The sequence below is a fragment of the Sebastes umbrosus genome, chromosome 3 (genome assembly GCF_015220745.1).
Source record: "Sebastes umbrosus isolate fSebUmb1 chromosome 3, fSebUmb1.pri, whole genome shotgun sequence".
Lineage (NCBI taxonomy): Eukaryota > Metazoa > Chordata > Actinopteri > Perciformes > Sebastidae > Sebastes > Sebastes umbrosus.
In genome coordinates, this window is record NC_051271.1 from 19,612,904 (window position 1) to 19,640,561 (window position 27,658).

General features: G+C 40.1%; 2 protein-coding genes across 3 annotated transcripts; one reads left to right on the forward strand and one right to left on the reverse strand.

Annotated features, from left to right (window-relative positions):
• Positions 1-1,773: 1,773 nt before the first annotated feature.
• slc5a10 (solute carrier family 5 member 10) lies at positions 1,774-26,648 on the reverse strand. The gene is made up of 15 exons (XM_037764352.1): positions 26,253-26,648; positions 26,059-26,130; positions 24,548-24,652; positions 23,955-24,014; positions 23,422-23,526; positions 23,217-23,322; positions 23,039-23,119; positions 21,763-21,968; positions 18,753-18,888; positions 8,599-8,706; positions 8,357-8,507; positions 8,053-8,221; positions 3,899-4,114; positions 2,105-2,198; positions 1,774-1,967 (listed from the first exon to the last, which is right to left on the reverse strand). The coding sequence occupies exons 1-15, from the start codon at positions 26,358-26,360 to the stop codon at positions 1,774-1,776; spliced, it is 1,911 nt and encodes a 636-aa protein (XP_037620280.1). The 5' UTR covers positions 26,361-26,648.
• Positions 11,334-20,665, forward strand: LOC119485074 (protein FAM83G). Of its 2 annotated transcripts, XM_037764351.1 has the most exons (6): positions 11,334-11,837; positions 13,470-13,637; positions 14,531-14,655; positions 16,015-17,413; positions 17,790-17,796; positions 19,570-19,730. In XM_037764351.1, exons 1-6 carry the CDS (start codon positions 11,334-11,336, stop codon positions 19,584-19,586), a joined length of 2,220 nt encoding a protein of 739 aa, XP_037620279.1. In that variant the 3' UTR covers positions 19,587-19,730. The 2 variants fall into 2 exon arrangements, with proteins under 2 accessions (XP_037620279.1, XP_037620278.1); XM_037764350.1 differs by lacking the exon at positions 17,790-17,796 and having other exon boundaries at positions 19,570-20,665.
• Positions 26,649-27,658: the final 1,010 nt, after the last annotated feature.

Genomic DNA, 27,658 nt, shown 5'->3' on the forward strand with positions numbered 1-27,658 from the left:
ATACTTCCTAATGAATTTCACTATTAAAATAAAATAAATCAAATGCACAAAAACATAGACGTTATAACAGAGTTTCTCAACCTTGGGGTTAATGCCCCTTGTGGGAGTCTGTTGTTTAGCAGGAAAGGGTGAGAGGCAATTTTCATTACTGATAAATTTGTAATAAAAGATAATTGTAAAACTTCTCATTATTTCTATATAATTTAGATGTTCCCAGTTCACTCTTGAATACAAAACACAAACGTGTGTATATATTTAAATTTACATGACAAATTACAAACTCTAATAGCCGGAGAATTTGGGGGCCAGAAAAGGTTGACAAATTCTGATTTAACTTCATAAACACGCTAAATAGCATGAAAGAACACTAGAACAATAACTGAAGCTTCACAAAACTTTGATTTACAGACAGAAGGCCATAAACAGTACTAATTAATTACCATTAAGCATATAGACTCAAAAGTCACATTCAACCTAAACCACATAGATGTATTCTTTCTATATAATGTGTAAGCTTTAAATTTAAGATGCCCTTTTATTTAGATGCCATATTTTATCTATCATTAGCTGCACATTCATGTTAGCTTGTTACAAGCCACAAGCTTCTTTGTAATTTGTACAACAATACCCGTCTAAAAGTTTAAAACTAGGTTACATCAAATAGAAGGGAAAGGTTAATGAACAAACCAGTAGCCTAAAGTTGGGCAGTAGTAAAAAGATTAACATCACAACATGACAGCACATCTGTAGAAATAATGAATTATATAATTATTATTAATTATACTGAATTATAGTATTATTTATAAACATATAAATATGGCTAACAAAGTGATTTATATTATTCATTATAAAGCAGAGGTGTGGACTCGAGTAACACAAATTGGACTAAAGCCAGGCTTGAGTCAGAATGACTTTAGACTCGACTTTAGAAAATCAAAAAAGACTTGCAACTCGACTTGGACTATCACACTAATGACTCGTGACTTCACACAGATGTGAGCTTTTTGACTTGAAAATACTTGATACCTTCCCAAAGCCCAAAGATGAAAAATGTAATTTAAAAAGTGTGCGACGAATCAATTCACATCCTTTCATTTCCTGAATCAACTAGCGTTAACACTACAGTTTTCATTCCCAGCAAGTCAACACTTTTTTTTTAATATAAGTTCAGTCATACTTGTTTTAACAAACTTGTTATAACAAATAAATACAGATTTTAAAAAGCATTCATGATTTTTGTAAATTAAATATATTATTACTCTGTTGTTAAAATGGCATTACATTTGGTGAAGAGCTCGAAACTCAAAGTTTAGGACTTGGGACTTGACTCTGGACTTGAGTGCAAAGACCTGAGACTTACTTGTGACTTACAAAACAATTACTTGGTCCCACCTCTGTTATATAGACAACACTGAACACAGCCTGAGCTGCTCAAGATGGAGCTTTTGAAACCTTTTTTTCATGACCTTTTGAGCTTCCCTGAATGAAAAAACTCCACGTGAACCCCATAATTATCTATCATTATGTGTAATTTGATACGAATTACATTTATCAAAATAACACATTTAGAGGTATGTGTTAGAGGTATGTGCTCTCTCAGTGTTTTCTAGTTTGAAATGTGATTTTTTTAAACATCTGAAACAGGATTCATGAAAGATTCATATATAATCAGTACAAAAATCAGTCTGTTTCTCCTCCATCTTGGATCTAGACTTCATGTTGGAGAGATTTCAGTAGGGAGGGTGAGACCGAATGTTAAATCTGATCCTCTACTCAGGCAAAGTACGCATAAAGAAAAATGTTAATGCTGATCACCATGAGTGCATTGACACAACAGAACCTGGACCAAAACACACTCTCTCTGACGCTTTGAACTCTGGGAGTTGCAGGCTCCTCTGATCGCCGCATTGCTGAGATACACAACCCTGTCCCCTGACCACATGTCCCCCGCCGTGTTGGCTCAGAGCCTGCAACGCACACACACAGAGCAGACACAGGAAGTTACTCAACAAATAACTACAGCAGCGTGTGTGTGTGTGTGGATGAGTGTTTATCACATGATGGCTGGTTTTATTCCAAGTGGTATGAATAGTCAGACTCTTACCCTGGGAGCTACGGTGGCTGACAGAGGACACTTTCTGTAGAGGAATTTCTCTCGGCGGCTCTTCAGTAATAGTCCACCAGGTCAGGTTACATATCTGGGAGAGAAGAAAATGGAAATGTAACAACATTTATTGACTAGCAATTATATTTGGGCATAAATACGACCTATACTATATGTAGAAAAGCTGAATGTGTGTCTGTTTTGACATCCTGGCGTAAAGGAAGAGTTTGACACTTTGGGAATTATGCTTATTTGCTTTCTTACAGAGTTAGGTGAGAAGATCGGAAAATTGGAAACAGGGGGAAACAGCTAGCCTGTGCCAGTGTTTTTTGCATCATTGGACAAAAATACCATAATAACCTTTCAGCATATTGTAATTCAAGTGTTCTGAGAGAGAACTAGACTTCTGCACCTCCTCATGGCTCTGTTTTCAGGCTTTAAAAAATGTAGCCCACACTCACAGGTCATTTCAGAGAGAGAGAGCGTTCCTATTGGCTGTTCATTCAACGGAGGCAGCTGCCAAACACTCGTGAATTCTGATCAAGCGGTCAAACTCGGCAGCGCTGATCAAATATGAATCAATATTCTGTTACTGTAATGCCTATTTCTTGTCTCAAATGTTTTCTGAATCATCTTGTAGTGTACTGTTTAGCTGTAAAATGAGAAAGTTTGAGCCATGTTGAGATCTGTTGAGGAAATACCAAGAACCGCCCACCAGCCAAGGGAAACTTGCTAATTTTACAGCTAAACAGTACACTACAAGATGTTTCTGAAAATATTTGGCGAGAGAAATAGGCATTACAGTAACAGAATATTGATTCATATTTGATCAGCGCTGCCGAGTTTGACCGGAGTTCGTGAGTAATTGACAGCTGCTCAGAGACGGCAGGCTCCAGCTCGGCTCTGACTGGTTGTTTTCCTCCAGTCTGTGAAATCCTGCAGATGCCGTTAGGAGCACGGGAGGACACAGAGGCATATGATGTTTTCAGAATACTTGTCTCATGTACTATTGTCAGGATATAGTGACGGTTTTATAAAAATAACTTTTTTTAAATCATATTTGCTCCATTTCTACCCACTGCTGCTTTAATTGGCTCACATCCAAATAGACATACGCTTACGTCACGTTCGGCACAGAGTCTTCAAGGCGTTCTGAAGCAAAGTGAGCCAATCAAACACGTGACATGCTAGTATTGTGTCCTTGTTGATTTTGAAATCTGGGATGTGCTAGCCTATCACAAGTTTTATGCTAACAGGATTTGTTCCTAAAAAAAAAAGCCCAATTTAGATTTTCTTTTAAGAAACAAATCCTGTTTGCAGGAAACGGCTTGTACTGACAATCATTGTGATTAGCGGTCTGTGTGCATAAGTGAGGTTAAACAAATCTGCCTGCTTTGTAGTTTTGACTAATTCTCTTGACATGTTTCATGACATCAGAAAGGCTGCTGTTTGCATTTTGAGTTCACAGTTCAGAATAATGTCAGATGTAACAAATGGGTCACCGGCTTTAAATATTTAGGATTTAGTGTCTTTCTATAGAGAGCAACAATAGTTCTACTGTACTGTAAGATTTTGCTCTTTGGTTGATTGTTGATCTTTCGGATTTAGACAGGCAAGGCCTCTTTGACTGTCAATAACATGGATAATACCTGTTCCTTTACCTCAGATTCAACTCTTTTTAAAAAAAAAAAAACGTTTAGTAGATAACATTACAGGTGTACCAACAGCAAAATACTTACATAAGCACTACTTCCCAAATACGTCGTATTGTTTACTGTATCTGTGTGTACACACCTGTTCGTGGCTGGGCGGTGGTGTGAGCAGTGATACTATAGTAACCACGATAGCAGTGAGCCCACAGAGCAGAATGGCGAAATGGAGGTAGTGGACGCTGCGCAGGATCGCAGGCGCTGAGTCCACGACACCACATCTGGGAGGCGCGAAGGCAAACTCTAGCACCATCCTACACACACCCACCACCAACCCCACCATCAGGCCCCAGAACGCACCCTGAATACACACAAACACACACACACACATATAAACACAATAATATTACAGGCCTTAATGTGAATTAATATGCCGAACTTCCTGCTGCTGAAAGCACCATTATGTTGGGTGTGTTCGGGATCGTAGCACTCTCACTTTCCCACCATTATAATCTGTCATCATCGTGTCACTTGTCACTTAAGTGCACACACACGTGCAGTGATACAAATAAATTTCTCTGTCTCCGTCTCTGTTCAGCCTTCAGCCAAAGAATGTGATACGTGTGGTTCGACTAAACACACATGAAAACAATCACCTTGTCGCAGCTTGCAAAACAAACATCTCCCTCCCTTTCCTTACACTCTTTACTCCAAACCGGTTATTTCTTTAATCTATTTCTCTTTGCTTCTGATATTAAAGTACTACGTGAGAAAAAAACAAACACTTAAGTTAAGAGTTATTATTGTTGTTGCGTCACCAACTGATGTAGAACGATCAGTTTTTCTCGTTTTGGTTCATATAAAACATCAAGACATATAGTTTTTGGGATTGAAATCCTGAAATGTTCAGGATTAATACAAAGGGAGATACAGACAAATACATAATAAGACACCACATATGCTAGATGTATTTACAATAATTACAGGGTTCATTTTTACGAGTTACAGTTGCCTCTCTACTTCAAAGACTACATACGTCACGTCCCCTTTTAAAAGAGCCGTATTGTTCGCTCTCTATAGTGTCAAACGAGTTAGCGTGTGTCACATCGTGTGCGGTAACGTTCGCCCTTTGACCCCATGAGTCAACACTATTACAGCAATATGCTCACTGTGTTTATATGAACAAACAAAAAGCTCACACCTTTTGTGTAACAGTGCTGTTGATCCTTTTCAATAACAAGCCATAAAGTTGTAAAGTTAAATGGCAACATCCAAAACAAACGGATGGCTGTGACATTTTATAACCCTTTTCTTTTGCAGACGTCTAAGCATATAGATTAAAACTGTGCTAAATTTGGTATAAATGTAAAACTTTTTATACATCTACGTTACCTATATGCTTTGTTTCAACCGCATTTCAATAACAATATTTGAATGTGTAGTTAATTATTCTGTTGAAACCAGGCTAAAGAGGCTACAGCCACGCTAGCTGCTCTGTGAGACTGTGCTGTATGGTGCAACAGTGCTTTGAGCTAAATGCTAATGTCAGCATGCTAACATGCGCACACTGACAATGCTAACATGCTGATTCTAAGCAAGTGTAATGTTTACCATGCTCACCATCTTAGTTTTGTGTGGTAACATGCTAACATTTGATAATTAGCACTAACACATGGTACAGTTGAGGCTGTATTCGGTAAAGTGCTGGACAAATTTGACCTGACAAATTTGACCTGATGGGGATCACCAAAGTCACTAGGATTCATCCTCTGGGGACCATGAATGTATGTAGTTAAAGTTCATGATAACATTGCCATCCATATAGCAGGTAGCATGGCTGAAAACTAGGGCAGTCAATCAAGCAAGTAATCACAAATGAATCACACATTTTGTATCTGTTAAAAATGTACCTTAAAAGGAGATCTGTATTGTATTTGTATATTGTATTGTATCTGTATTTAATACTCTTATCAACATGGGAATGGGCAAATATGCTTGCTTTATGCAAATGTATGTATATATGTATGTATATATTTCTTATTGGAAATTATTACCAACACAAATTAATCACAAATGTACAGAAATCCTCACAGATACTGTATTTAGCATAAAAAAAATATTCTCAAATCATAACATGGCAAACTGCAGCCCAACAGGCAACAACAGCTGTCAGTGTGTCAGTGTGCTGACTTCACTATGACTTGTCCCAAACTGCATGTGATTATCATAAAGTGGGCATGTCTGTAAAGGGGAGACTCGTGGGTACCCATAGAACCCATTTTCATTCACACATCTTGAGGTCAGAGGTCAAGGGACCCCTTGGAAAATGGCCATGCCAGTTTTTCCTCACCAAAATGTAGTGCAAGTTTGAAGCATTATTTATCCTCCTTCACGACAAGCTAGTATGACATGGTTGGTACCATTGGATTTTGGGTTTTTTTCTAGTTTCATATGATAGTTTCTTCACTCTAGCTTTAAAACTGAGCCCGTTACAACCTAAAAATCGCAAGTTGCGTTAATGAGTTAAAGAAGTTGGTGGCATTAAAATTAATTTGCGTTAATGTGTTATTATAGCGTTAACTTTGACAGCCCTACTAAAAACTACTTTATGTAACAGAGATGTTTATTTAACTGGCAAATCACCAACTCAGTGTCTGCTGTTGCCAACCTAAGTTGTAATGCCAGGCAAGTTCATTGTAAACACATTGTAATCAAAGTAAATGTCCCCTTAGTAGTGACTATATTTCATGCTTTTTGACCTGTGTTGTTCACCTGCCTGGACATTAACTCACCTGTCATAACAGATCCTGTTACCTTCATCTGCCCTGCAATCACCTCATTCCATTCACCTGAGCTTCCCCGCCCAGGTCCACACCTGTACCTCATTATCCTCATCAGACACTCATTCTTATACCGGCCCAGATTCACTAACCCTCTGCCAGATTGTGTAGAGTTTCATGCTGAGCTATCCAGAAAGCCTGTTTAAGTCTGCCTGCGTGATACCTTACATTTTTACCAGGTTAAAGGTTTTGCCTACAGACCCCACCTCGGTTTTGTCTGCTTGATCTGCCTGCCTGGTTTGTGACTCCTGCTTGTTTTTTCGGACTGATTAAAAGGATTTTGGACACTCCACTGCTTTTGAATTTGTGCTTTTTGGTTCTGTGATTTCTGAGTCGTCCTAAAATACACTTTGTAACTTCATTCTGAGTTGGAAAAATATGATATTTACATTACAATGACGAAAGAAAAGCCTTTCATTCTGGACAACCTGAGAAAATCCTCTTCCTTTTAGGAGTTAAAAGCATGTCCACAGAGAGCAGACACACCCAGGATGTGCTCTATTAAAACAAACAGGGATTCAATCTTGACTATTCAGCGGACTGGTTTTTACTTGCGGTTGAAAAATGTTTCAACACGTTATTAGCTCTGGTCTGATACACATTTTTACTACAGCAGTGTTATCTCTTTTACCTTCCTCTATTAATCTTTATCTTATATTAAATCCCACTTTCCCTCACTTGCACTCTGTTATCAGCCAGAAACACTTTGGTTTGTTCAAGTGAAGGAGCCGCACGTTCATACTGGTTTCTACTGAGGAAATAATAAACAATACACTTCATAAAATGATTGAGTAACACAAAGACATTCATGTGCGCACACCCATGGGCTCCACACCAAGCAGTGAGGGTTATTGGCAGCTGGATCCCATGTGAGGCTAATAAAACCGTACACCAGTACAGTGTGGGAGAGAGGACAAACTTCAAGCATCCAGTATGTTCTAATGAGTAGTTTGGTGTCCAGAATGGAGATAATTTTGAATTAAGTTTGGTTATGTTTGCAACAATATGTTTCCTTTGTGTGTTGAAAAGTAATATATTGTGTCTTTGAAGTAGTCCCAAAAGAGTTTGTGGATTTAATTCTGTTTATTTTTATTATTAAATACTAGTGTACTTGTATGTTTCTGACAATAATTAATGCTGTAATGATCAGTCAATTAATGGATTACTCCACTGACAGAGAATAATACATTATCAAATTCTGTCAGTTGTTTAGGTTATTTATTTAAGCAAAAAATGGTAAACATTTGCTGGTTCCAGCTTCACAAATGTGACGATTTGTCGCTTTATATCAGTGTGGATTGAATGTATTTGGGACTGATGATCAGACAAAATAAGCAATTTAAGACGTCCTATTGGATTGTGATTGTGGGAACTTTTGGTGGTCATTTTTCACTATTTCATAGACAAAACTATTAATAGATCGATCAAAAAAAGAAGATAACTTGTGTGTGCGGGTTACCTGCTCGTTGGTCCTCTTCCAGAAGATAGCCAGGGTGAAGACAGCAGTGACGGGCGGAGCGAGGTAGCTCGTCACTGACTGGATGTAAACATACAGCTGGCCACTGTTGGCCGACTGCAGGATAGGGATCCACACCACACTCACCACCACCAAGATCACAGTCACGATCCTGGAACAAAACAGTACTTTACTTTATTGATCCTGATATTTAAAGTTAACCCTCCAGAGCATGCTCATAAGGTATATCCACTATCCAGGGACAGAGGTTCTCTGACCTCTGACCCTTAGCCTGTGAGTGACCTACCTGCCGACCAGTAGCAGCTCTCGCTCCGTGGCACGAGGGCGATGCTTCTTCCAGATGTCCATGGTGAAGAGTGTGGAGCTGCTGTTAAAGATGGAGGTCAGCGATGACATCAGAGCGGCCATCATCACCGCTATCATAAGACCACGCAAGCCTGAAATACAACACGTGAACACATGGATGTCGGTGAACAAAAACAAGCTTAACAAAGCACTTGACACATTTAGAAATAAAAGTATTCTCACCACTTGGCATGAGTTCAATGACCAGTTTGGGAAAGGCGATGTTGGAGCATCCCACCTCTGCTCCACACACACGCACACACTCTTCTGGATCCACACATCCTACAGTGTCTGAAATATGAACACACGGGTCATTCACACATAGGGGGGGAAGCAGTGGTGGATCTAGAGAAATATTCATGGGGTGGCAAGAGGGTGGCATGGAAACTATAAGGGGTGGCAGAAACATATATATATATATATATATGCTGATTAAATTGCAAACAATCACTTATATCAATATTTGTTTAGAAAAGCCCCCAAATTAAGATATTTTAACTCAAAACATTAGATTGTTGTGGCACATGAGTAAAGCATTGAATAGAAAAGGTGGCATTAGAAATCAATATAGTGTTATATTACCAAATAAACATAAGGCTATCACTTAGCCTAAAATGTAAAAAATTTGTATATATGTGCAGAACTCATGTTCCTTTGCTCTAATTTCTACTTATGAAAGGGTAAAGGATCTTGGGAAAAAGTCTAAATTAAACTAGATTATTTATATTTGATGCTATTATACTATTCTCAGTTAAATATGGCTCCACTTGGGCAGATCACATGCAACAGATGACATAATGTGCTCCTTGTACTTGTACTTTGTAATATAGGAAATTACATTATTTTGCTCCAAAAAACATAAGCTGTAACATGTATAATTACACAAAATCCTGTGTAACTTCACCCCTTTTATATGTGCATGTACAAATACCCCATGTGTACAACTATGAACACAAATACCACCGTGCTCTGTAACAAAATAATACACATTATTTCAGGGGAAATCAGACGTGATGTCAAAAGATCTATGAGACATTAATCTCTTTAAATTTTATGTATTTCTTAAATAGTTCAACTATCTGTTAGGGGATAAAAAGTGGAGTCACAACAAGGGTCACCAGTCTGTTTGGTGCATCTCTATCTTAACCTCTTAATATTAAAACATATTAACCCTTATCTGATCCAGACATGCATGAGTTATTCCTCAAAAATGTTTTGTTATCACAAAAAATCCAGCAAACTTTACAGTGACACATCACTAACCAGCAATCACATGATGAGCAACAAGTTTCTGCACTGCATTACCTAAAAAGGAAATTAGCCTAACTAATATTCTCCTTCCTAGTATTGTTCAGGAAAATTCTAATGTACCACTTTTGTCAGTATTACAGTTTAGCTTCCAGCTTTTCTAGCAATGTATTTCAGCTCTTATAGCTTCTTTATCTAATGCAGTTCAGCTTCCAACTTTGCCAGTTTTACATTTCATCTTCTAGGGTTTTCAGCAGTGCAATGCAATGCATTTGAGTTTTCACATTTTTTAGAAAAGTCATTTCACATTTCTGCATTTTCAGCAATACTTTGAAATTAATTTCAGCTGTCAGCATTCCCACGCATTTTCAGCAGGAAATGCCTTTTTTAGTTGTAGTTACTGTCTGCCTGCTCAGTCTCTGTCTCTCTATACTACTACTACTACTTTCCACCCAAATACCAATTTCTGTCTAACGACTTATAGTTTTTAAAAATTCATTCAGTCAAAATACTATTTCTGTCCAAGCACTTATAGTTTCAAATATACTTATACTTATAATATACATTATCTCTCTCTCTCCCCCAGTTGTACATTTCATCTTCTAGGGTTTTTCAGCAGTGCTGTGCAATGTATTTGAGCTTTAACATTTTTTAGACAAGTAATTTCACATTTCTGCATTTTCAGCAATACTTTGCAATTCATTTCAGCTATCAGCATTCCCACGCATTTTCAGCAGGAAATGCCTTTTCTAGTTAAACTATGTGCCCATAAGGGAGGAGGGCAGTCATTACTGTGTGGTGTGTTTTGGGATTGATAAACCAGATTTCTCCCCCTCTCTGTCCCGGCAGGAGGGTGGAGTTTAACATCCTCTCTTTTCCTAACCGTCTACCGGACACTCCGCCTTTCTGCCCCCGGTTACAGAGCTTCCGTTGCCGGATTCCAGGGCAGACCGACACGCACCGGCGACTCCAACACTGTCCCCGGTGAACTTTCCGTCTGGAGGGACCGAACGTTTTAAAGAAGGAAACTAAAGGAAGCCGACGTGAAGTCAGACTCAGTGAAAAGCTGAGACACGTAAAAGCGCCACGTTACTGATATTTACGACTTTGTTTCTGTCGAGGGAAGTTAGTTTTGTGTGCGTTGAACAGCTGTGAACCGGAGGGAGGACAATGACCGGAGAAGTGACTCGTCAGCGGTTAACAGTTTGAGTCACCGACAGTTTCAACACTTCTAAAGCCGGAGTAATTACTTTTTTCTCGGTTTGACTCACTGGCAGACATTCACTCATCCACCCAGACAGCTGCCTCCGTGTCTACCACCGGGCCCCGCGGCGGGAGCAGCTGAACCGAGAGTTACCATCATTCACTCACCTCTGTCAGGTGAAAGGCGTGGCGCAGGGCGGTGGCGCTTTTTCCCCTCGAGCTACACCTGAGGAGTGTTTGTGTTAAGTGAGAGTCCGTGTTGAGGAACTGTTTTTATCCCCTTCAGATGAACATCTTCCGCCACCGGAGAGGACCGTTAACTACTTCACGTTAGGACACGTTATGAACCGGAATGACGGATCGTAGTTTGTCGAGGTTTGACCGTTTAAACCGTTTAAACGGACGAGAGTTTCTTTCTTTAACTGTCTATTGACCGGTTGCTGGGTTAATATACCGTCACCGTCGCCATGGCGTTGTCTCAGATCCAGTGTCTTGACAACCACCACGTCAACTGGCGGGTGAGCGAGGGCAAACCGGAGTTCTTCTACTGCGAAGACCAACGGCTGGCGCTCGAGGCTCTCGTCACCAACGGCCGCGAAGCGTTCACGGACCTGGTCCGGGAGAAGGGCGTCCGGGAGTTCCTCTCGGAGCCGGAGCTGGAGTGGATAGAGCACACCGCGGAGCCGTACCGGCCGGGACACGAGCCGCAGCACCACCAGAGACCGGACACCCCGGGGCCTGGGAACCTCACCCCGGGGTCCGGAGGAGGGGAGTTATGGGGAGACGGAGAGGTGTCGCTACAGTACTGGCCGGACCGCTCCGAGGCCTCGGTGGCCGAGCTGGACCTTGGCTGGCCCGAAGCCAACTCATACCGGGGGGTCACACGGGTCACCGTGTACACCCAGCCTCCAACTGACGGACACACGCACATCAAGGAGGTGGTGCGGAAGAGCATTGCATCAGCCTCGAGGGTAGGCAGAGGAGAGGATGATGATGATGGTGTTATAATGCAGTTTGATTAATGGAGCTGCACCACATTAAACAGCTCAGAGTTTAAGTTCACAGAAAACAAACGATACTGAAAACTGTAATGTAATCCAGTACAACAGTCCTGTATCAATAGAATATATAGTATAATTAAGTGTTGTGTCAAAGTTGATTCAACTGATTTGTTTTGTATAGGATTACATGATATTGTAAGGTGTTTATATTTGTCCTCTCCATTTATGTAGTAGACAAAACACATTTAATGTAATATACAAACAAATACACTACAGCAAATGGACCACAGCACAAACAACCAAGTATGTATATATATATATAAATATATTTATATATATGTATATGTATATATTTGTATATATATATGTATATGTGTGTATATATGTGAATATATGTGTATATATATATATATATATATATATATATATATGTGTGTGTGTATGTATGTATGTATATGTATATATATGTATATATGTGTATATATATGTATATATATACATATATATATGACTTCCTTTGCTGTTTTCTCGACAAACACTGCTGACAACATTGCAATTGCACACAAAGCTAAATCATATCCATCAAAAATAATCTGACATGGGTTAAAATTTTGGCTGAATTTAACCCAGCGTCTCTCTGATTTACACGTCATTAACTGCCTCTGTATCGTTTTACAAACCTTATTCCCGGTTTACCCTTCTCCTCTCACATGTGACACACTCACACATGCACACAACCAAGTTTGAATACAAGTCTGATCTTGACACGCCAGTGTAAAAAAATGCACTGACGTTAGTGTATAGGTGACATGTCACCACCCCGTAATAAAACTTTTACCTCTTACATGCATTACACACATCCGGCACATGCACACATAGAAGTCTAGCTTTGCCTCGGGGCAACAAAAGATTTAAATTATTTTGATTCAGTCGAACATATGTTTCACTGCTTGGAAGGCACAACGCCAACAACTACAACATGTTTTTTTCCAAAGCTGCTGTTCAACTGAACTCAGTTAACAAACTGTTCCCTATATAGGGTTTGTAGTGTAGTATTATTCAGTTTTTTATTCCAAATTATCTTCTTTTATGTTCTAGTTTTTCAAATTACTTCTAGGATTGACAACACCATGTTTCATCATATAAAAATATAAACGTTGATTTGAAATCTGTGGTAATTATAACCTCAAGGTTTAGAAACTAGCTTATTAACGAGCTATTTTCTTAATCAGCTTATTCGCTAAGTCGTTAGTCTTTGGGACTAAACTCTACCTTATTTTAGCCGTTTTAAAACTGGGTGAAGAGTGAATAGACAGCACAGTGTGAAGAGTACCATGCTGTCACTAGCATTGTGTGGTTGAACCCACATAACACACTCTGCCCAGACACTTCACACTCTGTCACTAGCCTGCAAATTACTTTTTGTTTCCCTTCATGGGGCTTCTATGCCACATTCTTCGTCTTTGAGGATTTTAATTTACTTTTTGCATGCAGTTCTCATGCTTCCTTTGACGATTTAACGGGTGTAATATTGTTAAATCGAACCCACCCTCACAGACCAGAAAAGACTAACGCCATTTGTGTTTTCCTCTGTGCGTGTAGGTGATAGCCGTGGTGATGGACGTGTTTACGGACGTGGATATATTTCGAGACCTGCTGGATGCAGCCTACAAACGCAAAGTTCCTGTATACATAATCATTGACATGGCTGCAGTCCCCTGCTTTCTTTCCATGTGTGGCAGAGCTGATATGCACCGTGGACACCTGAAGGTATGCATACAGACACACCCAGATGATGTTTTGATAAGCTGGGAGACGAGCTGGTTGGATAGATGGCTGCTCCCGATAAGTATATGATAATAGAAAAACAGTTTATTTTAGAAAGCTCTAGCTCCAACATTTCAAATAAAATCTGTTTCATTAAAAACACATTTTTTTGTATATTATTATATAAGGGAAGTATCTGAAACATGATTTATGTATTGAAACAGGTTTTTGACCGCAGGCCTTCCTTGATAAGGCGCAGGCACCAGCAAGGTGTTTTGCCATAGGCTGAATCTCTTTGTTATTGTTTGCCTCTTTGAGTTGAACTGGTCTAGGCAGTAACAGAAAATGCTTAAAGTTTCTTGGGATTTTCTAAATGTTTTGGACCAGGAAGACACCAAGCACATTCCTGTCTGTGCTGCAGACAGTTAAATAAACCAACCATGCACACTCTCACTTTGCTTTCTGTAATGTGTTTCTCTTTCATTTCTCTTTCTTCCTTCCTCACAGCCTTAACCACCAGACCTCCTCCGCTCTCTTTATTTCTTATCTGCTATATCTGTTGTTATTATGAACGTTTACGACTCCTGCGCTTAGTGTCCCTTGTGAGATTTCGCACAGAACATTTACTTACGAGGTAACGCTCGGCCAGGAACCACACCCTTATCACAGGGCCAAAGACAAACACCGCGGGGTGTGTCGTACAAGCTTGCAGAAGCAGAAACAGTCCATGCTCTAACCTGCAGAGTCAGCCTACACAATTTAATGTGGTAATAAAAAAGAAGAACTGTTCTAGAGCAAAAAGCACCAATATCCTTCCTCCCATCAAAACTAAATCCCCAAAAGCCTCTCTTTACATAGCATTAACCCTGTATGCATGTGTGTGTTTGTGTATGTAGAATCTGCGCGTACGCTGCTGTGGAGGTGTGGAGTTCTTCACGCGGTCGGCGCACAAGGTGCGTGGAGCCCTGAGCGAGAAGTTCCTCCTGATAGATGGAGACAGAGCCGTCTCTGGTTCATACAGGTGAGCAGTATGTTGTGCATGAACTCAAGGTAGTTTATTTATGTATTTAAAGCTGCTCTAATCAATATTCTTATGTTAACATGGATTATATAACTGTGACATGGATAAGGGGTCGCACTAAAAGACAAACCCATGGACAATTATCACCGGACTCTGCAGCTCTACAGAGCATTTTGGCATCTTTCAGCTCATTGTTTTAGTTTTTGGCCCGCAACTCTACTGTTTTGTTCAGTCTCACTCAGTCTCACCCCAGTTTCTAGCAGCAGCAGACAGAGGTAGTTAGCAGCAGACAGAAAATTTGTCGGGTAGCCAAAAACACACCTCCAAATGAATGCTAATGTTGCTCCATCTCTGCTGGATGTTGGCTAACTCTTTCACCGTAACAACTGGAATACTGAGATCAATAGAGTGCTGCAGGGATGACGTATTTTTCTAGGCCAACTCGGAAGTTAGCATCGTCCTGGTTCCCATTACAAAAAAGCAAATGGGATTTTTCCATTGGGTTTTGGATTATTGCAGAAAATAAGCTCTGTGGCAAACGAACGTTTATGATACTTACACTTTTTGTTTCGTAAAATAATCTCCACAAATTAACACTGAATAATGAACTACACCACGGTCGCATGAGCGTGAGTGTACACAACGAGGCTGTAAAGGTGGACGGGTCGGCATGATTACGTTTAGTAGTCTCATTTAGCAACTTGTTAGCAACCGCCTTTTTTAAGACACGTAAAGCTTCAAAATTCACGAGTGGGATATTTACTGATGTATTTTATATCATAGAGCAAAACATTAAAATCTCTTAAGCTTGTGTTGACCACAGACCTTATTTCAGGCATCTAACCAAAAACCCATACAAAAAACCCATTGTCTTCCAGACGAGGGAACTGGAAGTGCTAAAATGCCAACTCATTTCCAGGTTTTAGGACTCATTCCTGCAGCACTCTAAAGGCTGAAAGCAACACAGTGACAGCACCATTTTCATCAATATTGTCTAATATTTTTACAAACAAAAACATATGCCTTCAAAATAATTTGAAATATGATATAATCACATTAGGAAAAAAAAAGAAAAGTTAGGGATACCTGCTTTTTTCATCTTGGGTACGTTGCGTGAAGAAATCATGAGATGAGCATAATGATTCATGAACTCAGGGTACAAATGTCTGGTGTAATGATTAAACTATTAGTTGGGTTCTCTCAGCAGGAGTTGTGACATAGAGGAAAAAGTTTAGATGTGACAAACATGAACCAGATTTAGTAGGAAAAAATGTGTGAAATCTGAGCACCCGTCAGTTGAGCATGTAAATAGGGGAGTCACTGCTGTGGATTTATGTTTCCATGTCTGTGTTATTCCAGCTTCACCTGGTCCTCATCTCGTTTGGACCGTAACCTCATCACTGTGATCACAGGACAGGCCACGGAGACCTTCGACCTGCGGTTTCGCGACCTTTACCTCTTGTCCAGAGGTGTGTCTCTCAACAAGGTCCCTATGGAAGATGAGCCAGTCCCTGACCCGATCCCTCATTATGCCCCTACTCCGGTGTCAGCTGCTATTGCTAGGAAGCTCATCAATCCCAAATACTCCCTTGTTACCTCGGGAACCCACGCAAGTGGGACTTCTTCTGACCAAAATTCCAGCAACAAGAACTCCCAGAATCCCACTGGGCTAAAGTTTATGAAAGGACGTCTTAAGCATGTCATCGAAGAGCCACCCTTACATCCGGGATTAGCCCATCTGGAGAAAGCGTACCTGATCCCATACCTGCCCACCTGGCCAGAGCCGGACCCACCAAGTGACGTGATTGGCTTTATCAACATCCGGGATGAAAAGCGAGCCAATCAGGTTCACTTACAGAGGTCGGAGAGGTTTGAGACCAGCCAGGCCATACGCTTCAAGGCGCCAATGACGCCATCACCACAGACTGAGAAACCTGCTTCAGGTCTGGCTGCAAACGCTGCAGGAGCAGCAGAAAGTCCTTCTGGGAATACAAGTGCAGGGGCCTCGACTCCTGTGAGTCCAACCAACAAACAGCTCAAAGAGCAAACGCACACAGCTCCGATTAAGGACCAAACTGATGCAACAGATTCCGGAGCGCCCCCTACGCAGCCCAACGCACCTTTAACACAAGACACACACAAACCCAATGCAACAACACCACCCAATGTTACTGCTGATTCACAGCCAACAGACAATGCTATGCAAACTCCAGAGACTCAAACTGCAACACCTCCCATTCCTAAACGCCGCACACTGCAGTTAATCATAGACGAAGCCCCCTCAGAGTACCTTGGCAAACCAGTGATCACTCTGATGAAAATGGACCAATTGGAAAGTCTCGATGACTTCAACAAAAAGGAAACCCGAGAGGAGCTGACGCCAGGCCGTGGCCGCACAACCTCACAGAACGATGGCAGGGACTCTGGCAGCACCGGCGAGGGCAGCCAAGACAGCACCAAGGTCATGTGTGACCGAGCAGCCAATGAGGGTCCTTCGAGCACCTCCACGGGATCAGAGGAGGAGTTTTATGAATGTTCCCAGCCTGAGCCCATCGACCCGTTGACCAATGGAGTGACGACGTCAGGGTCAGGGCGCGGGCATCGCCAAGGAGACGGGGTCAACATGATGGCCCGCTTCTCCCAGAGCATGCTGGATCTGCGGGAGCCCAGCCAGTCGGAAGACAGCAATGCCCTCATTCGCCAATCACAGCAGCTCCGCAGACTAGGACACCCCTCACCGCATAGGCACATAGGACAGGTATTATATCATATATGTCAATATTTCTAATCCTTTGGTCTTGACACAATTAGTCCATCAATAGCTTAGTCCAGGGATTCCCAAACATTTCCACGCCAAGGCCTCCCAAATAGCATTAGCTTATGGCCAGGGGCCCCCCTTTTGCAAGATGTCTTTAAAAGCCCATTGACATTACTACAGCAAATATTTAAAAAGTAAATAAATAAAATAAAACTTGGCATGGCAAATAAGATTCTGATGTTATATATTATTATAAATAATAACAATAACAATGATTACATTTTATTTTTACTTTTTTCATTCATTCATTCATTTATTAATTTATTTTTATCCATTTTCTCCCATCTTCCCTCCAATTTGCTGTGCCCCCCCCTAGCTCAAATGTGAGTGTTTGCTATTCTGTATGATAACAATGTAAATATTTGGGTTATAGACTGTTGGTCTGGGAAATTGTGATGGCCATTTTTTAATATTCTCTCACATTTTACAGACTTAACAATTAAGCAGTTAGTTGAATTGAAATAATCAACAGATTCATCGATAATGAAAAGAAAAGCTAATTGTAAAGGTGAAATGATTAGTCAATTGATTGACAGAAAATTAACAATTTTAGTAATCAATCAATTAGAGTTGTCAACTTTCAAATTAATCGCCAACTATTTTGATAATCAATTAATCAGTTTGAGTCATTTTTAAAGAAAAAGAAAATCAAAATTCTGATTCCAGCTTGTTAAATGTGAATATTTTCTGGTTTCTTTCCTCCTCTATGTCTAAGTAAACTGAATATATTTGAGTTGTGGACCAAATAAGACATTTGAGGACGTCATCTTGGGTTTTGGGAAACACTAAACAACATTTCACCATTTTCTGACATTTTATAGACCAAACTAATCGATTACTCAAGAAAATAAAGAGATTAGTCAACAATGAAAATAAGCATAAGTTGCAGCCCTACAATCAATAGTTTAAGTATTTTTCAAGCAAAAATGGCAAGTCTCAGCTTCTCTATTGTGAAAACTTGCTCTATTTTCTGTTTTATATCACTGTAAATTGAATATCTTTCGGTTTTGCTTTTGTTAATTGGAGCCAAAGACAACACTGACAAGTAGATGTTGACACAATGCTCGTCTTAATCGTCCCTAATCCTTTTATATATTTGATGAGTAATCACTGACAAAAACAAGTGCTGAGGTTCCCAGGAATAATGTTTGTCATGAACAATTAGGTAGTTCAGTTCAGTTCAGGGAAGACTGTCAAAGCAAGCCACTACCTGCTTACAAAAAACATGTTATTTTCCAAATTAAAAGGCGTGTGTCCGCCCACATGTGTTTGCACGCACCTGGATAGAGAGCTCTGCTGATCATGCCAGGGAGGATGATGAAGATGAAGGGCAACAACTTCAGATAGGCAGCCAGGATTGATGCCCCTTTCACGTGACTCAGGTTCTTAGCAGACAGGGACCGTTGAACAATCACCTACACATACAGAAACACAAATAATAACAATAATAGTAGTAACTTTATTTATATAGCACTTTTCAAAAAACAAAACCAAGCCAGTTTTTCCTTGCCAAAATGTAGCGTAAGTTTGGGGTGTTATTTAACCTTCTTTGAAACAAGCTAGGTTGGTTGGTACCAAGGGATTACTTCGGTTTTCTAGTTTCATATGATATCAGTATCTTCACTCTAGCTTTAAAACTGAGCCTGCTACAACCTAAAAATCGCAAGTTGCGGTAATGCGTTAAAGAAATTAGTAGCGTTAAAACTATTCCAAACTATTATCAAATGTCACACCAAGATTCCTGCTATGAGCCTTAATGTTTGAAGAAAGACATACTAAGTGTGAAGAAATATGACTAAGAAGAGTCTGATCATAACGTCTGAGATAACTGAGTTAACTTCTGTAAGGCAGACCTGCAGTGTGCTCAGTCTCATATCATTTGAATCAAAGGAGAAGTAGATCTAGGAATAATATGCATTCATATTTAATATTTGAGCATACAGGTAAAGAATAGTAAAGGGACGAGGATTGATCTCTGAGGTACTCCATGTGTGAAATGGGTAGTGGAGGATTTATTTACACAAATGGACACTGTGTAACTCCTCTTGACTCCATGATGCCCTACTCATCTATCTCTGCTTCCTCTCTCTGTCTAGTTGTTCAGGACCTCTAAATCTCCAGGTCGTGATGGGCGACAGGGAGGACCTAAAGTAATCATCGCCAAACCAGGAAGTTATCACCGCCCCTCCCCAGCAGGTGTCCCTGTGATTGGAGGACACCGTTACTGGCATGGTCAAACGCTGCAGCCTGATTCGGCCCAGCCGCGCGTAGAGACACGCTCCGGCCGGTCGCCACGACGCCACAGCCCGGGTTACAGGAAGACGGATCAAGCCTCGCCGCAGCCGCCGGACAACACGTCAGGGTTACTAGGAGTATCTTTCTCAAAACTGAGCAATTTAAGACACTTAAGGGCACGAGGTGGAGCATCGCAGAAGAAAGCGACTCAAAATAAAAAGGCTGATAGGTAGAACTGTGGGCCAGCGAAGGTACACGAGGATGATTGTTGATGAAGACATCCTTCTAAAAAAAGCGTTGACTCTTCAGTGTGGAATCTTCTATCTCTGGTATGCATGTCATCTCCTGTTTTCAAACCCTGAGGCTCAACATGTAAGAACTATTTTACTTGGGATTTTTTCGACTACGTCAACAAGAGTTGGCTGTTTGATTTGATGATCTATAAATTAATCACGTCACATTCAAAACCAATACTTCATGGATAAAAGTTGGATGGTTTGAGTATAGTGTCTGGCAGATGATGAATTTTAGAGGCAAATACTGATACCTCGGAGGAAATAAACACACATTTTAGCAAGAGTGGTGCTGAGATTTCTGCTAGAGGGTATTTTGTAGATGATAACCAGTCAGGCACTTCAGTTTTGTAAACAATCCCTTGAACAAATATTTCTTTATTACCTCAACTGCTTTTCTTATTCAGAATTGTGTACTGTAAATTGTATTTTTCCATATCCAACCCACGCTGATGCGGTGTATCTGTGACATGCAAGATTAGCCGATTATGTCTCCCCCCTCATAGAAGAGTCAGGTTCTGGTGTTGATGCCACTGTGATTGGTTACTGATGGTGTTAGGGTAGGGTTACTGTGTTGATAACTGGTATATATGCAATTTTCTAAACACTGATGTGGGACCAAAAGTGAATGTTGTAAATAAAAAGATAAATTGTTGCTAACTCAGCTCTGTTGTTGTTCAGGTAAATTAACAGTTGATTGAAGAATCTCAATATTTCCGGAAAGTTTATCATACTAAAAAGGGAAAGTACATATTCTGCATGCTCACAACTGATCTGTAAATAATCCAGAACAGTTTGATGATTGTGTGTTCGTACGGTGAAGTATTTTAAGAATGCCTGCTTCTTCCTCATAGACTACAGAAATATATAATTGTAGCTTTTAGGTTTCTCAGGGGATTTTTGAAGCCTAGAGTTTGGGTTTGGCGCAAAATCATGGCAACAGGGTGAGGCTTGACCAGCTTTTCTTTTGGAGATTGAGTATTTTACTTATTTAGGGGAGAGAAGACAGACACAGACTAAGATAGTTACCAAAACTATGGGGAAGCTTCATATTCAATTTTTCAACAACTTCCTTGTTCAACTTGAGTGAACATGTTTTTTTGTTATGCAATGGACAGTTTACTGACAGTACTCCGCCTCATTTTTTGTTCAATTTCAAGATAAGCCTCATAAACAGACCACTGGAATCAAGTAAATCCAGTCCAATCCAAGGCGAGGCAATTTATTGCTACATGCCCAAAACTGCCAAAACTATTAAAAAGACACACATATTTATTTATTTTTTTAAAGAAAGGTTCCTTTTGTAAAGAACACAGATTAGATGATGTTGATGTTGTGAACATTTATTAAATGATTTGATTTATTTTGAGAAAGAGGTTAGGAGTTTTCCCACTTCACTAATGCAATGAAAGTTTTTGTAGCAAGCCTGTAGTGGCGATTAGAGGAACTGCACTACAAACTGCTTGTTTGTGTAACCTATAAATTAGTCGTTAAATAATGAGCCGTTTTGGTCTTAGTCCAGTAAGATTTCTTTAGTCAATTAGTTGTTTTTTATGCTTTGTCCATGCTGAATTACTTATTTCTAAGAAACTTATTAGCACATCTCTGGTAAACACAAGATTTTAATTGGTGCTTTTGGGTGATTCTTTGTGGAGAAACTCAGTTTAACCTTAAGTCAACTAATCGATTAGTCGACAAAATCGTATGAATGTTAGTCGACTAATAATTTCTTTGGTCGAGGACAGCCCTAGTATAAAGTACCTGGTCGGTGCACCAGTACCAGGTGGCCAGTATGGTGAGCCCCAGAGTCATGCCGGGCCAGGGCAGGTCACCAGTGACGGCGTCTCTGAACAGGTGCATGGCGTCTGCACGCGGCAGGTGGCAGGTACTGTTGGGAATGATCTTACTGGGCACCGCCATGCTGTATACACGCTCCAGGTTGCTGTAGCCACCAATCTTGTTGAAGGCTGTGAACAGAGAACACACAACTCCAACTACACGATTCTTAAAGAGGACCTATTGTGTTCATTTTCAGGTGCATTTTTGTATTTTGGGTTTCTACTAGAACATGTTTACATGCTTTAATGTTCAAAAACACTTTACTTTTCTCATACTGGCTGTGCTGCAGCACCTCTTTTCACCCTCTGTCTGAAACGCTCTGTTTACGCTCCTGCCTACTCTGTTGTGATTGGTCAACCGGACCAAACTCTTCTGACTCTGCTCCTGCTCCACTCTAACTAGTTTTGTCTGAGGGCGTGCCAAACTAGCCGCTAGGCAGATAATATGTAGGGATGCACCGATATCGGATCTGATATCCGGCTGATAATGCCTCAAATAGCTGGATCGGTATCGGTGACAATGGGGCCGATCTATTCAATTCACTTCTATGTTTATATACTGTATACATTATATACTGGAATTTTAATTCCTGTTTAAATTTTGACGAAATTCGTTGCTGCATTAAAACGGGTTGTTAAGGTTTTAACAGGTTCCTCTTAATTTTAAAGATTTTTTTTCCAAGTTGCTGGTGCATGTAGTTATTATTTTAATAATAAATAACAATTCAGTAAATGCATATCTAGGTATTTATTTGAAGTTAAGAATGTGTAAGTCCAGCCTGATGTTGTCTTACAATAATAATAATAATATAATAAAATGATCCCAATTACTTCCACACAGTGAAGCATACAGCTTATTAATTAAACGCTGGTATCAGATCGGTACTCGGTATCGGCCGATACCCGAAGCCCGGGTATTGGGATGCAAATGTGTTACTTGGTGACATCACCAAGTTACAGAAGAAAAGGCAGGACTTAAAGCGAGGTGTTTCAGGCAGTTCAGGAGCAGTGTTTCTGTCGGGGAGAGTAACTCCCTTTAGAGCGGACTTTGAGTTTTGTAACTTTGCAGACCTTTTACATGCACAAAAAACTATATAACACACTAAAGGAAAGGGAAAAAGCACAACAGCATAATAGGTCCTCTTTAAAAACATCTGTAGTTGTTTTATCTGTTTATAAATGATGATAATTGTACATACCAGTGATTGTTAGGATGATTGCTCCTATAATCATGATGAATGTCTGTAGGGTGTCGGTGTAGATGACAGCAGCAAGACCCCCTGAAAGGAAGTGAGTGTGTGTTATGGGGGAAAAAAACATGAAAGTAGTTTTACGGGATGTAATTGTGTAAGTGTGAGCGTGTGGTTGTTCGTGTACCTGCAATTGTGTAGAGAGCAGTGACCACCAGCATGAGGACGGTGGACAGGTAGAGGTTCCACCCCAGACACACCTGAACAAACAAGGCTCCAGAGTACAGGTCAGTCTGGAGATGGAAACACAACAAACATTTAGTCTCGTAGCAGTCAAAGCAGCCATATAGTGAGTGTGATTCTGCGTCTTTGTGTGTTTGACTTTGTCGTACTGATATCTTTGTGAAGATAGACAACAGCAGTGAGAGGACAGCAAGGTAGGTTCTGATCCTCTCTCCTCCGAAACGACGGCCCAGGTACTCTGGCATTGTCACAATCTGAACACACACATTTCAACATTTCTTCATCACACCACAGCTACACAGAGGAGGCAAACTTAAGAAGCTCCAGGTGGTTTTAGGGGCTCAGTATGATCTGCCAGTTAGCAGCTGGTAAATCTGGACTGGTTGGATGTGTTCACACTTACCCTGGGTTTTAAAATAATTATGTACTAACGGAGGCAAATAGAGTAATTTATGTTCTTTGTTATACAGTTGGTGTGTGTGTGTGTGTGTGTGTGTGTGTGGGATGTAACACCCTGTTGGGGAATTTTCAAGGCGGGGTATGCTGGTAAGGAGAATGTCTCTTGGCATCTAAATATACCTGCTGAACCAGCCTTAACAAGCAGACATGGATCCACGCGTGTGTGTGTGTGTGTGTGTGTGTGTGTGTGTGCGTGTGTGTGTGTGTGTGTGTGCAAACTAACCCCTGAGGAGATGTAGACAGGCACAAATACCCAGGCCAGAGCCAGCAGCACATAGGTGGCCTGAGAGACAGAAGTACAGGAGACATGAAGGAGAACAGCATTTTACCTCAGGAGATAAGACTCTCTGGTCAAACTGGAGTAAAAACGTTTAACTCTTTAGGTGCTCTGCATGTTCAAGGCTTTGTACTGTTGCCAACAACACCTAATACAGTTGGAAAGCATTAAAAAACGTCCTGCTGCCGCCCCCTGCAGCAGCTTGTCTGCAACAGCTGTTAAAACACAAACACACACTACAAAACTAATTTGATCTCTTTGGTTCAGACAGACCAGAGAGAGTTAATTTGGTGAAATGTTACGCTAATGTTAATTGTTTTCTGCTCAGCTGCAAAAGGAAGTTTAGTTATTTTGGCTGTAGTTTGTGTTTGTCTAGTCTGCTCTATTAATACTAACAAAAGAAACAACATGTACATGGATTAGCAGGCTCGCTCTGCTTCATTCCAGACCACAATGTCTTTAGTGACTTTTAATAGATCAATTAGAATAACATCACATCATGTTTTTTTGATTGGACAAATGTGTGTGTGTCTACTTACATTCCATTCAAAACCAGTGACAGCGATGCCTCCAGCTGCTCCAGTACCAGCCAGACCAATAAACAAACCTGAGCCCTCTGAACTGGCAAAGAGAGACGCTCCGATCTGTGTGATGGAAGAAGTATTCAGATCTTTTAAGTAAAAGTACCAATACAACAATACAATGTGCAATGATCTGCCATTAATACTGCATTTATACTGTACATTTTAAAGAAATATTCTTATTTCATTCTTATTTATACTATTCTTGCATTTATATTTAACACACTTAATAGATCCCCACTTCTCAGCATTTTGTATTTACTTATTTATTTACACTGTAGTTATATATTGTATGTGTTTGATGCACATATTTGTACATATTTCTTTCTTTTTTTATTATTATTTATCTGTATTACTCTACATATATTGTGTTTTGTATAATTTGTACATAATCTACATTTTACATACTCCTTTATTTCTATTTTTCGTATTTTTCTTTGTGCTTATATTTAAGAGCAACGGTAACATCCCAGTTTCCCCCAAGGGATCAATAAGGTTTTTCTGATTCTGACAGCCATGTGAAAATACTCTGTTATGAGTAAAGGTCCTGCATTCATAATCTTACTTAAAAGGCACTTAAAGTATCAAAAGTAAAAGTACTCATTCTGCAGAGAAATGGATAATATATTATTGTATATTACTTTGTTGTTAATGCCAAAGCATTAAAGCATAAGTGGTATTTTACTGTAGCTGGTCGGGTGTAGCTAGTTTTAACTACTTTATTAAGAGTAAGTAGTTTAGTCCAGTCTAGTGATAATTAATGGGGCAGCAAAGAAGAAAACAAATTCTGACACACACATTTGTAATCATTTGTCGGACTTTTCTATTTTACCTTTCTGGGTCTGAAACTGTTATTTAAATGAAATGAACTCATCGTCATGATGGACCCCAACCAGACACTGCTGTTATTTGTGAAAGGGGTCACAACCCAAAAAGGTTGGGAACAGCTAATTTAATCTTCAACAATGTGTTGCATTGTATAAGCGTATCATACATTTTAAATGTAAAAATCTTAATTTTAAAAGTGACTAGCTGTCTGATAAGTGCAATAAAGTAAAAAAGTACAATATTCCCGTCTGAACTGTTATAAAGTATCATACAATGGAATCAACAAATTAGGTTTACAGGATTAATATATATTTTGGCTAAGTCTGCCAAGGGTAACAAACCAGCAGTCTGTCTGTGAACATGTCCGAGGCTGCCAAATATCAGTATTACTAATTTAACATAACATTATTTATTGATATTTGCATATCAGTTTATCAGAAAAAGCTTCATCCAACTACACATCAAAAACACACCATCTCAAGATTTAGAAACTTCTCTTTAGTCTTAATCCATAAAACCAACATCAGTAGTGTTAGAGATGTTACAGAGCAGCTCTCTCTCTCTCTCTCTCTCACACACACACACACACACAAACGCACGCACACAAGCGAATGCACGCACGCACGCACACACTCACTCACCGGCCACCAGGCCATGTCCCGTCCAGCCAAGAAGTATCCGCTCAGAGTATTCCTGCTCACCCTGCATGATGACTGACAGAAAAAACTGTTAACACACCATCATTCACAACACATACACATAAACTGAACATGCACACACACACACACATACACACACACACACACACACACACATATAGATCTCTGACTCTCACCCAGATGCCGACAGCGAGGTTGAGAAGGAAGTAGGTTACTATGACAATAATGTCAGAGGAGCTAAAGGACTGAGAACGGGCGTAGAAGTTGACGGTGGAGTTGGACATCCTCAATGTTCACAGCAATGCACACACACTTAAAAAACAGACTTTTTGTATTCCTTACAGCCACACATGTACACAAGCACCTGCTGAATCTAACCCTCACACCCGCCTCTCAGACCTACTTTGCAAACACCTTAAACACCATGAAGAACACATCACACTCCCTAGAAAAACACCAGACGCTGCTCACTCCCCTTCCAACACATACTGTATACAACTAACGTTAACACACACACACACACACACACAGTCAGACACACACTCCAGCCCTTGGTAATAGTCCCGTCTCGGCTGAACTACAAGCTAACCTCGCTGTTACCAAAAGTGAGTGTTTGGTGTGTTTTCTTGTACGTGAGAAGAGGGCAGTCCCTTGGTTGAATTGATGATTAAACACATCACCTTAATGTGGCGCTGACACACACACGCTGTGCTAGGGGATAATGGAGTGAGCAGTGGAGTACAGCAGATGCTCCTGTGGACCAGAGTCCACGCTGATGCACCTACACGCACACACACACACACACACACACACGCACGCACACACAGATGGTAAATCATTGGAGATGACAAGTTTATAATCATTAGCGTCTAAACACACAAACATCTGCTGGTGAGTGCTAAGTAGTGAAAGTGTGTGTGAGAGAAGCAGTTTAACAGTTTCTTATGTAACTGTTCATAGTTTAATACAGTGACTTTTAGGAAGGAACCATTCAGTCTAAATAAAAGTTTTCACTCCAATAAGACATTTGAAATGACACCAAACCTTACAAAAATGAGTATGGACACAAGTTGTTATTTAATTTAGAGTCTTTTAAAGACAATTCTTCAAATGATTAAATGTTTGAGGATAGATCCATTTGGGCGTTTGCATTATTGACTGGGGAAGGACACAAATAATGTAATTGAATACAATCCTACAATATAATCCTAGATGTACATATTATTTATTTACGTGTTACAATTTATCATTTAGAAATTGAGCCTGATGTGTGTGAGCCAGGAAGATAATCACTGGCGTATATTTTGTGAATGTTCAGTAATGAGACATTTTTGGTCAGAGATGCATAAAACATTGGAAGGCATATTTCCAGTAATACAAAAATACCGTTCAAGTTCTGCACTTTTATTTTAGGGAAAGTTGACTTTCACTCGCAGGGCACTTCGACGAATATTTATTTAGAGGTCTGATATTTCCCTGTAGAGGGAGATACAGTATGATGCTTATTTGTTGCAGACTGGTGCTCTTTGTAACTGATTTTCTGTTGATGAAATAAAGAATTGAAAAAAAAGAAAAGAAATTG

What these genes read in the sequence shown, in the direction of transcription:
- LOC119485074 (XM_037764350.1), top strand. Translation starts at nt 11,334, where the DNA reads ATGGCGTTGTCTCAGATCCAGTGTCTTGACAACCACCACGTCAACTGG. An exon ending in GCATTGCATCAGCCTCGAGG is followed by an intron (nt 11,838 to 13,469) that starts GTAGGCAGAGGA and finishes CTGTGCGTGTAG; the next exon opens with GTGATAGCCGTGGTGATGGA. An exon ending in CGCATAGGCACATAGGACAG is followed by an intron (nt 17,414 to 19,569) that starts GTATTATATCAT and finishes CTCTCTGTCTAG; the next exon opens with TTGTTCAGGACCTCTAAATC.
- slc5a10 (XM_037764352.1), bottom strand. Translation starts at nt 26,360, where the DNA reads ATGTCCAACTCCACCGTCAACTTCTACGCCCGTTCTCAGTCCTTTAGC. An exon ending in TCACTGGTTTTGAATGGAAT is followed by an intron (nt 24,015 to 24,547) that starts GTAAGTAGACAC and finishes TCTGTCTCTCAG; the next exon opens with GCCACCTATGTGCTGCTGGC. An exon ending in AATCATCCTAACAATCACTG is followed by an intron (nt 21,969 to 23,038) that starts GTATGTACAATT and finishes CTCTGTTCACAG; the next exon opens with CCTTCAACAAGATTGGTGGC.